Source organism: Lipotes vexillifer, unplaced genomic scaffold (genome assembly GCF_000442215.2).
Source record: "Lipotes vexillifer unplaced genomic scaffold, Lipotes_vexillifer_v1.1 scaffold225, whole genome shotgun sequence".
In the NCBI taxonomy this organism is placed as follows: Eukaryota; Metazoa; Chordata; class Mammalia; order Artiodactyla; family Lipotidae; genus Lipotes; species Lipotes vexillifer.
Genome location: NW_006787630.1, coordinates 2,696,514 through 2,708,529, shown reverse-complemented (window position 1 = coordinate 2,708,529; position 12,016 = coordinate 2,696,514). Strand labels below are relative to the sequence as shown.

Here is a 12,016-nt window from a genome sequence, read left to right as displayed (position 1 = left end):
TGTAGTGCTGGATTATAACCAAAAAGCCTAAACTATCTATCCAGGTGTCCACACTGGTAAAAAAAAAAAAGATCGCATAGATTTTTTTTTTTTTTTTTTTTTAAATAAATGAGGTTGAATAGATATCTCCTGTGCCGGGGGATTCCGAACAATTGATAAGACACTCAACCACGCATCGGGGAAGTGCAGCTAACTCCCCTTTCCTGAAGTGTGGGGTCTGCACGGTGACCTACCTCCGTCAAGGTCATTGACACAAGGCGTCTAGAAACTGTCAAAGCCAAGAGGAGCCCAAAGAGACATAACAAATAAATGTCATGTGATACCCTGGATGGGATCCTCGCACAGAAAAGGTAGAAAGGAACCCAAATAAAATATGGACATTTTAGCTTAAAATAACGTATGAATATCGGTTCACTAATTGTAACAGTTCTGCAGAAAACCAGAAAGAGAGGAGAAATCGAAAGTCAAATATGAGAAACCTATCGCGTCAAACTGGAAAAACTAGTGGAAATGGGTGATTTCCTAGTAAAAATACACATTAACAAAATCGACCCTAAAATAAAGAAAATACAAACAGACCAGTTAACCACCCGGGGGCCTCTTCCCCGTGCTGGTTCTTTGCTCATTGTTCAGGGGTTTTCCTCCCCTGGGAAAAGGAAGGAACAGGGACAGAGATGTTCGGCAGCTCCCCTAAGACCAGACCCCAACCAGTGTCTTCAACTCTTCCAGCCATGCCACACGCAGTGAGGACATCTGAAGGAATCTCAGGGATTATGGATTCTCCAGTGTCAGGACTTTTTTGATGGCGAGTGACTGGACACACTTACTGAAGTAAAATAAATTAGCATCTTTAAACGATAGAAGTAAACTAATAATTGCAAGAGGCAAGCTGGAGAATGGCTTTGGAGCTGGCAGACCCAGGGGCTCACCCTTTCGCAGTGTGACCTGGTCCCTCTCCAGCCCTACCCTACTGAGTGCCCTGGGGTGGCCCATTCACAGGCACAGTCTCTCTGATTGCTTCCGCGGGTCTACTGCCAAGGGTTTCTCCGTCCCTAGGGCTCCATGAAAAGTCACAGCTTTAAATGCCTTTGGCCTGGCTTGGGTCACATTCTCATCCTTGAGCCCAACAGAGCACCCACTGGATGGAACATGGGACTGGCTAGACTTGGATCATACACCTGTCTTCACGGTGGGTGAAATGTAGGGTCAGCCTTCTGGAACTGTTTAGACTGGAAGCAGGTGGCAGGTAGTTCCCAAAGGAGAGCTGAGGTGCTGGACTTGGACATGAGGACAGATGCCGGCTCAGTGAAAGCAGCAGATTCCACATCACTGACAGCCCCCGCTGTACAGCTGTGGGATCGGAATCCCAGGGAAAGAAGGGGTTGACTTAGGGTCAGGGGCTGCAGCCGCCCACCCAGTGCTCTTCTGTTCTCCCAGGATGGCAAGCCCTTCCACTTGCTGAAAAAGCAAGGTAGGTACTGGTGGTAAACTCAGGGCTCCCGCCTTGGGCACTGGATCCCTGCATCTCAGAGACTGGCCCAGAACAGCCCATGTGCCTTCGACCGAATGCTAGGATGGCAAGGAAACTGGCTCAGTGAAGCAGAGGGAGGCTCAAGGATGATTCCATACCATGGAATCCACGGTTGGCTGGCTTTCCAGAGACCACAGGCGCTGGACCATGGACGCACATGGCTCTCCAAGGACACAAGGCCTTAGGGTGAAACTGCCCACCAGGAGGCCCAGTTGCTCCCATATCTTTGATTCTCAATGAACATGAATGTCAAACTTTGTTACAACTAGAAGGCCAAAGGACTGCAGGGCCACCGTCTGGTTGTGGTGGCCAGGGCCACACTCGACGTTTAGAGGGCCATTACCTAACTGGCTGTGAGGAAGGAGGCCCTTTTCCCAACCGTAGGGATACTGAGAATTAGAAAATCCCAAGGGGCTCTCTAGGCTGCCCAGGTAGCTGGCCAATCGCCCAGCAGCAGGGTCAGCTCAGTAACTGGCCACGGGGGCTTGACGGGGCCCAGACTGACCTGAGCTGGAGAGCCACAGATGCCTGCCTGGATGGTCGGAAACCAAGGGCTGTTCCGAGACCTGTTTCTACTGCCCCCTCAGATGGGACAAAGGATTCATCAAGTCCCAGGAGGGCCACATCAGCCATCAAGAAGGCAGCACCTGGGGGCTGGCAGGTCGCTGCACCCAGTCCTGCAGAAATCTATACACGTCTACTAAGTACCCTCGTGTGTCAGGGCTGTGCTGGACCTGGGGACTGCCCGGATAGAGTGGGGCCAGCATCACCTTCCCCGCCTGACTTCTGAGGCCCTTCACAATCCTTGACTGAGGTTAGGTTGGATTGAAACAGTCAGTGACCAGTGCGGACATTTCATTCTTCCACTGTCAGAGCCCAGGACTAGGCAGGGCAGACAACCAATTGTCCAGCTCAACTCCTGACTCACGTGTCAGACTTGAGGGTCTCTTTGAGGCCCCTGGTACCATGCAGACCCTTGTCGGGCTAGGGCCTCGTGACCAGGTGAGTCCTATCCATCCTGGAGGCCTCAGAGAGAGGGGAAAGAAGAGGGGGAAGTGGGCCAGTGAGGCTTAAACCTAACCCCAACCTTTAACTTCAAGCCCTAAACCCTAACAACCCTAGAACCCTGGAACCCTAGACCTTAGGCTCTAAACTTTGACCTCTAACTCTGACCCTGACCCTTAACTCCTGACTCCAACCCCAACCCTAAACCCTAACATTTATATCCTAACTCTAGCCCTAACGTACAAAAACTTTTACAACTGAACCAAACACAAACAACCCAATTTTTAAATGAACAAAGCACCTGAATAGACAACTGTCCAAAGGTTTACAGATGACAAGTCACCTGAAAAGATTCAACATTAATCACTATTAATTAGTGTATAGATACAACAACTGATTTTTGAGTCGTATTCTGCAACTTTGCCGAATGCATTTATTTCTAGCAGGTTTTTTGTTTTTGGTCTTTAGGGTTTTCTATAGATAAGATCATGTCATCTGCAAACAGGGACAGTTTTCTATTTCTTTGCATCTCACAAGTTTTGGTATGCTGTGTTTCCATTTTTGTTTGTCTCAAGATATTTTTAAGTTTCACTTTTTATTTCTTCTTTGACCCACTGATCGTTCAAAGTGTGTTATTTAATTTTCACCTATTTGTGAATTTTCCAGTTTTCCTTCTACCACTGATTTCTAGTTTTACCCCACTGTGGTTACAAGAGATACCTGGTATATATCAATCTTCTTAAAGAGTTGTTGACCTAACATGTGATCTACACTTGAGAATGTGTCCTATGTGCTCGAGAAGAATGTACATCCTGCTGTTGCTGGGCTGAAAGTTCCACATATGTCTGTTAGGTCCATTTGGTCTGTGGGGTTATTCAAGTCCACTGATTTTTCTTTTTATTTATTATTATTATTTTTTTGCTTGTTGTTGGTTCTGTCTGTTAGATCTACCCACTACCAAAAGTGGATAGCAAAGTCTCCACTATAATTGTATGGCTGTCTATTTTTCCCGAACTCAGTTTAGTCTATGCAGAAAATTCCAATTAACTGATATAGTCACTCAGCCACCAAGGATATGGAGCTACCTTCCCACTCCTTAATTATGACCTTGACCTTAATCTCATCCTGAACCTAACCTCTGACCCTGACCTTAACTCTAACTTGGAACCTTAACCCTAACTGAATTTTCTTAGTTTTAATTCTCTAAACAAGAATATCTCAAAAGAATTCCTCCAATGACAGAAATATTCTTTTTCTTCTCCTCAGCCTACTGTGACTGGTAAACTGGATTTTTATTTTGTTAATTTAAATTTAAAAAGCCACGGGTCGTGAGTGGCTTCCGTATTTGGACAAAGCACCACATGGGGCCCTGTGATTAGCCTAACAGATAATCACCGCATGTGTGGATGGCTTCGGATCCCTAATGCTCTTCCTTTAATGCAGGTGGATATTCAGAAACTATATTTACATTCTGGCCTTTGGACTTGACACTGAGGAGATCAACAGGAACACCAATCACCCACCTAACACACCCTTAGGATATCACGTGTACATTTCCTACAAAAGAGACCAAAGGACCTTGGCGAAGCTCCCTGGCATGGCTGTCAGGAGCGGGCCAGACCAACCTGTATTTCACCTGTGAGAAACAGAACAAAGCCACCGCTGTCACTGCAGGAACCACATCAGCTTTTTCCTGCTCAGGGAGACACTGCTGGATCTCTACAAATTCCCACAAGTGGAGGTGAAGGCGCGGCGGGGCACAGCTGAACATACGTCCTGTCCAGCAACAAAATACGGCAGTAAAACAAACGAGGAGAGAATGTCCTTGTACGTCGTTCAAGGTGGAAAACCGGAATGCACAGAACTGGAGTGGCATGTTCTTTACTTGACTCGGCAACGACAAGGGAGAGAATGAAGACTTTACAGGCTAAAGTCAACCGCAGGAGGTCCTAGAAATAGGTTCTGCACAATTTTTCCAGGTAGCCCTTCCAGTGACGCTGAAAATAAAATATGGGGAACTCCCTGGTGGTCCAGTGGTTAGGACTTGGCGCTTTCACTGCCAGGACCCGGGTTCAGTCGCTGCTCAGGGAACTAAAATCCTGCAAGCCGTGCGGTGTGGCCAGAAAAATAAGGAAAAGAAAACATGGTACGAAGACACCCTTGCAGCTGCACTTATTGAAAGTAACGTTGTTTAATATCCGGATCCCTTTCCGTGGCAGGTGAAAAGGCATACGATTCAAATGAGTACCACAGAAGTATTCTCTCTTGATTGTTTCTTTGGAGAAGAAAATGGCCGTGCTTTTCTCCTTCCCATTCAGGTCACTGAAGGTCCCTGTGACCTTCTGCTGAATGTCAAGGGTCAGTCACCAGGTCTGAGTCAGGTGGCCTCCAGGAGTGCTCCTCTGGCCTCAGGCGTGGTGTGGCTGCTGCTGCCCCATGGCTGGACCTGGGCGGGGCTGTTGGTCTGTGATGATGTGAGAGGTGAGCACTCTCTCTGGAGCCCAAGGAAAGACATACACAGGGGAGATCTGGGCACCCTTGCAGGGTGGATGCCTGCTGTCAAGTGATTCCAGCCTTTTTCCAGTTAGAAATTGTTACTTAGTGCCCCAGATTCACCCAAAAATGTAGCTATCAATTGTGTAAACTGGGCTACTTGGATCCCAAAAAATCACACTGATGAAAATGAGGCCAACAGAAAAATTCTGGGGCATGTTTACGTCAGAGATGGTAAGTCAGCAGGCCGGCAGGAGACCTAGGAGCTGTCCAGCTGCTGAAAATATGCTAAAAGAGGCTTAAGAAAAAGCACAGGTTTTAAAAATTGCAGTAGAACAGCACCCACCCCCACCACCACAACCACCACCCCCACCATAAGAGGTGCTCGATGGCTGACGGGCTAGACTAGCAGGCTTGAGGCTGCTAAGCCTCCAGGAAGAATCCCCAAACCACACAGCCTCAGGGGGTGACCCTCCACAAAGTCCCTACCAATGGCCTGCTTGTGGTCGGTCAGAGAGACATGAACGTCATGACCTCCACTGCTGCTGGGAACCCACGAGCAGAAACCGCTACAGTAACCGACATTACAAAGTTTTTCAATTAGGATTTTATGTTGTTACAATTTAAACAGGGATTTATTTGGTGAATGAGGAATGAATACATTATTTTTCAACTTAGGAAGATTTACTTAGGCAGAGCTTTACCTGTTTTGAATTACTGTAAAAGTTTTCAAACTACAGTAAAGAGAGTGACATAATGGATTCCTATATACAAACAGGCGGACTTCATAATCACTAAATTGTGCCACATTTTCATCTCATTTTTGTCCTGTGAAATACTGTCAGTCACAGCCCTTACAAAATTTCACCTGTGAAAAAGCAAGCATGACTTCCTACAAAGCCACAGCGCCGTGCTGCACAGAAATTCCTGCATATGGTTCAATACTCAGTTAGGAGGGGTTCTCAAAACCCGACATCAGAAGGTAGACGGAATGCTGAGCGTCGAGAACATGCCATGAGAAATGATATTTACCTGGCTAAGAACCTAGGTGTTTCCCATGAGAATCAACTGAAGAAACACCACCCCCACCCCCCTCCATGTAGAGAGGAAAAGAGAAAAGGCTATTCTTGCCATAGAACCATAAGGACCGTAAACCCCAAGTCACGCACGAGAGTTTCCTTGTGGCGCTGCCTGGGTGTATCAATATGTCCTAACTTCCAATGTGACCACACACTGATGCTTCTTGGATTTGTAAGAATGACTGCACCTGAGACACTGCATCTCTGCTCTTCTTGTCAGATGCAAACCAGTGCGTACAGCATCCTATACTCAAACAGTAAGAGAGAACGCTGCCCCCCCACCCCGCCCCAACGGCTGTGACCTGCCCAGCTTCTGAGGACCCTTTGGGGGCGGCTCTCTCCTCCGCTGCTCTCACAGCTGTGGTCCTTGGGGTCTTCGTTAAGCCCGAGACTCGCCCACAGTCAAGGCCAAGAGAGAGACTCTCAGCTGCGTCCTCCTAATCTCCCCGTGCCCAGGCTTTCTGTGCTGCTCACCCCTCATCGGCCGTCCCAGCGCAGCCAGCTGCGCCCTCCAGCAACCACATCTGGCACGGTGTTTACTGCGCTGTTTCCACTGTTTGGGCCAAAACCCTCTGCGTGGTCTTGACTTTCAGGATCACTGCTCCTGGGAGGAAAGCTGCTTGGTGTCAGGGGCACCCGACTTCACCGTTCTCATCCACTCCCCAATCCACCCGACTCTCTGTGGAATCTGCCTGGGAACCTCTCCTCTCTTCGCTGACAAAGACACGCACTCCAAGCCTAGATGTGTCCTCCTCGCCTGCAACCGGGGCTTGGCCCCTGTCTTCTGCTGTGCCCTGGGATACCTGGGCTCCTTGCCCTGGGGAGCTTCACCAGGGCTTTCCTGGCCCAGAACCTGCCCAGTACCTTCAAGGAAGCCAAGTTCCTGACCTTCAGCGTCCTGCTGACGTGCAGTGTGTGGGCCTCCTCCCTCCCCGTCTACCACAGGCTGAGGCGAGGCCAGGGTGGCCGTGAAGATCTTCACCTTCTCCATCGTGGCCTCCAGTGGAGGCTGCTAGGCTGCATCTCTGCCCCCGAGCACTGCGGAGGCCAGACGGGAACACCCTGAAACGGATACAGAATAAGACAGGTTCTGGGTGCAGGTAAAACAAAAACAGACTTAAAACTAAATCACCCATTTTGCCCAGATATCTGACGAAAGACTGAACTTCCTACTTACGCTCTGTTTGAGCAGGTAAGCTGTGTGTGTTCTGCAAGTTTCAGGGACCCCGGCCCGTCGGTGATCAGGTCCAGAAGCTTCAGTCACCTGGGACGCCTTCCTGGCACATGGGAGTCTATGCCCCATCGTCTGTTCCACCTCTTGACGCCCCAGCCCCGGCCTGGGCCCCAGCTTCCCTCTGCTTCCCGTTCTCTATTTTTCCCAGTTACAAAAGTCTTCCCCACACTAAGGTTTTGAACCTATTTTCCCTCTTTAAGGTTTGTTTATGGGCTGATCTATGCCACTTATGTGCACAGGGGTCCCTGTGACCAGAGGGAAGGGGTCAGGACTGGGGGAGTTTCAGCTTCAGTGAGTCCTCCAGGGACACAGGGAGTGGACAGATGCAGGTGGGCACCACTGAGACGGGACGATCCGAGGGCAGAGGTCCCGGTCATTCGAAGGGGAGGGACTCTGAGGCCTGGGCCGGGGCTGGGGTGGTATATCCCCCAGCAGAAAGGGCACAAGGACCCCGCTCCAGGCCCAAACCCCATGTGTGACCTTTCAAACTCAACAACAGCCACTGCAAGGCTCCACCTGGCAGAGCCCACGGGAGCTGCCCTCTCAGCGGACCTGAGTACAGCCTTGCGCACAGTCAGTCTCTGGGGGTGCTGATAAGGACCCAGGCTCCTGTGGCCACGGTCTTATCCACATCTGAACTTCTGCCCAAGCCCTTACATTTGGGGGCCTGCACAGGGGCCCCCCGCAGAGGCCTCCTTACTGGGAGGAGGGAAGAGCTGTAAATACACCCCTCCACGCGACGTGGACTCGGGTCTCTGCTAGGCTCCCCGGCCCCGGGGGCCAAACGACGGCAGGTGTCTTCTGTTCAGGGCTCTCTCTGCAGGGTGACACCCCGACTGCTTGTGCAGGTCCACCTGACCCCCAACCTTAGCGCCACAGGAGAGTGGAACGGGCAGTCGGCCTTTCTCCTGCAACCCTCCTGCCCACGTGACCAGAGCAGCAACGCAGGCATGGCTGGTTCGCTCAGCTGAGCCCCCAACCAGAGAGGGTCTCCCCCTCTGCTGTAGGAACAGAGTCCTCAGAACGGCCATAAGGAAGAGGTGCTGATAACATCTGTCAAGCAAACGCCCTATTTTACTAAAAATCCACACAGACGTCACATTTTACAAAAACGGCATCCACTGGGATCTCTCAGTCCCTTCCCTAACCCAACAGAAGACAGGAGTCCCCCTCCACACGCTAGGGCTGCCCCAGGTACCCCCTGGCCCAGTGCGTGGAGGTGGGGTTAGTGGAGCCCACGCCAGGATCCAGCCATCCCGGCTTAGGGAGCTGCCAGGGCCACGGACGTGCTCGCTGCCCTCAGCCCGAGCCCCAGCAGGAGGGGACCCGCAGAGGCTGCAGCCGCACTCGCGCAGGGCCAGCGTCAGTGACGGCTGGGCTTCCGCTCGGCCTCCTCGCCCTCCAGGCAGTGCTGCGGGGGCCGGGCTTTGAAGAAGTCGGAGACGTGGCGGACCTGGCAGAGGAGAGGACGGCAGGAGCTGACTGCGCGGGGGCAGGACGGGGCGCGGCAGCACAGGGCAGGGAGGGGCAGCGGAGCCCAGGAGCTGAGGGGCACCGTGGCGGGGGCAGTGAGGACAGCAGAGGGGGGGATCTTAGGGGAAAGATGGGAGGAGAGGGTCCTGGAGAGGCAGAGAGAGGGCAGGAGGGCCCCAGAGCGGGGGTCTCTGGTCAGGGCAGGGGGTCGGGGCCCGGGAGCTCACAGTGAGGCCGGCCACCAGCGCCCCCTGCAGGAGGCCAACGAGAACATCACTCCAGTGGTGTTTGTGGTCAGACACACGGGTGTAGCCCACGTAAAGGGCAAAGGCCACCAGGAAAAACTGCACGGTGGGCCGCAGCAGCCGTGCCCACTTCCAGCACAGCCGGGCCTGCACGTAGAGCTGGGGGCCAAGAGCAGCCGTCAGCATGGGAGCCTGCCAGGCCACCCCCGCCGGACGCACAGACGGTGACACTGAGGCCAGGAGCCTGGAACCTGTAGGCCCAGGGCCTCCAGTTTTTATCAACAAGCCAGAGCCCATCCATCACCACCTCCACCCACCCCACTTTACTGAGGCCCAGGGAAGGGCCTAGTCCACCGCTCCACAACAAGCGAGTCACAGAGAAACAAACTCACCGCCAAGAACACCATGCAGTACATTCCAAAGGAGGAGTGTCCGGAGTAGAAGGATAATCTGAGAAAGCAGAGCGCGGCAGGTTTCAGTAAGGCTCACACTCAGCACCTCTGCCTTCAAACACCCCCGGCCCCGGTCCCATCCTGCCATGCCTCCCAGAGTCTGGGAAGATTTCATGTAGAAACACGGCCACTGTTGGACACCATCAGTTCTTCCCTTTCCATTTCTCTGACAATGTGATAGGGTCTCGCGGTCTTCAAGGCCCCACCACAAAGATGCTGCAGGCCCTGAACACAGAACCGAGGGCAGACAACTGGGTCCAGCCAGCAGCTTCACTTTCGCTGTGTTTCTTTTCAAGACTATCTTCCACCTGTGGTCACTGATACAAGGCTCACATTTTCCTTTTTTTTTTTTTTTTTGGCAGTCCGCGGGCCTCTCACTGTTGTGGTCTCTCCCGTTGCGCAGCACAGGCTCCGGACGCGCAGGCTCAGCGGCCATGGCTCACGGGCCCAGCCGCTCCGCGGCATGTGGGATCTTCCCGGACCGGGGCACGAACCCGTGTCCCCTGCATCGGCAGGCGGACTCTCAACCGCTGCGCCACCAGGGAAGCCCCACATTTTCTTTTTATATAATTTCAAGTTTTAACAGAGGACATCAACGGACAAGAGAAAAGATGGCAGATTAAGAGACTCCAAAGGTCCATCCGCACGCCCCATAAAAGCAACTAAAAAACTGACAACAACGGTAAGAATCAGATTGGTGGTGGCCGTGGAGGGAGAACAGAGCTCACTTACGAAGAACTGAGATAGTCCGGTCCTGTCTGATGGCTCCCTGGATCACTGGTCGTAAATATTTACAGCAAATGTAACGGTCACCACTGCCTGGGGCAACGGATAGCAGTTGCAGCAAACAGACTAACCAAAAAGCTTGGGAGGAAAGGCCAGGGAATGAGAAGCTCTGGAGAATAAGGGCTGGGATTCCAGAGGCCAGGGCTGGGCCTCAGGGCTCAGGAAAGACCTGAGAAGGCCCTAAGCTCTCACCTCTGGTTGACCAAGCAAGAAGTAAGTAAAGGTTAAGGCAGAGTTGTCAACTGACATGCCCCAACACAGCACACAAAGCCCGTCTGTAAAATGGAAGTTTTTTTTCCCCCGGTCCCACGTATTTAAGGACATGTCTGTCCAATCGCTAGCTGATCACTCAGCTAACAGCAGAACTTCACGGCCACTCAGACTCTACAAAGTTAGTTCACAACACTCACTAAGCAAACCACCAACAGCTACAACAAACAGCAAAAACAAGCCCTGGGGAGAGTAGAATCTGATTTCCAGAGTTGCTACATTATAACATTTAAAATGCCCGGTTTTCAACAACAGCAACAAAATTATAAGGCATGCATGAAAAAATGCGGGAAATACCCGGGGGGGGGAAAAAAAAATCTATTACTGGAAGCTGTCCCTGAGGAAGCCCAGATGTTAGACTCACTAGATAAAGACTTTTAATCTGCCATTTAAAATATGTTCAGAGAGCTAAAGGAACTGTGAGAATGATGTCTCACCTAACAGAGAACACCAAAAAGAAACAGAAGTTATAAAAGGGAAACAAATAGAAATTGCGGAGTTCAAAACTATAGTATCTGAAATAAATCACCAGACGGGCTCAAAAGCAGATCTGAGCAGGCAGAAGCGTGTGTGAACAGACAGGTCAATCAAGACTTTTGGTCTAAGGAACGAAAAAAAAGAATGAAGAAAAATGAATGAACTGCAGAGTCTCGTGAGACACCATCACATGTACCAACATATATACATAAAAGATGATACAACATTTACCTGGATTTAAAACCCTAGTTTAATCTAACACAGATGAGGAGGTTGGTGGAAAACCGTTTGGGCACATGTAGTCAGACAGAAATTTAACACATTAGAAGGAAGAAGGCAATATACAAATTATGCCGTTTCACTCTTGACTCTGATTTTAATTGCCGGACCGGGGCACGACCCCGCGTCCCCTGCATCGGCAGGCGGACTCTCAACCACTGCGCCACCAGGGAAGCCCAGAAAGAATATTTGAAGAATATTTTCATCAAATGAAAAACATCAACCTACAAATCCAAAAGCCCAATGAACTTCAAAGAGGATAAACTCAAAGAGAGCCACAAAGAGACACAGTATAATCAGGCTACCAAAAGACAGTCAAGGAGAAAATCTTGAAAGCAGCAAGAGAAGGGATTCATTGTGTACGAGGAATCCTTGGTAAGATTAGTAGCTTAATTTCTCATCAGAAACCACGGAGGCCAGAAGGATGACATATTCAAAGTACTGAAAGGAAAAAAAACCCTGTGAATCACGAATTCTACATCTGGCAAAATGATCCTGTAAAAATAAAGGAGAAATTTAGACATTCCCAGACCAACAAGAACCAAGAAAATTCATAGCTCATACACCTACAAGCTCTACAAGAAATACTAAAGGGAGTCTTTCATGGAGGAACGAAGGATACTAGACAGTAACTCAAATCCACAAAAAAAAAAACGTAAAAAGTCACCAGTAAAAGTAAATACAAAACATAA

General features: G+C 50.5%; 1 protein-coding gene across 1 annotated transcript in view; it reads right to left on the bottom strand.

The window, feature by feature from the left end:
- Positions 1-12,016, bottom strand: part of PLPP2 (phospholipid phosphatase 2) — a 39,587-nt gene that overhangs the window by 22,636 nt on the left and 4,935 nt on the right. The window contains 4 exon segments of the mRNA XM_007460457.1: positions 8,582-8,714; positions 8,717-8,795; positions 9,043-9,219; positions 9,453-9,510. Of these exon segments, the coding sequence (XP_007460519.1) occupies positions 8,582-8,714; positions 8,717-8,795; positions 9,043-9,219; positions 9,453-9,510 (447 nt within the window).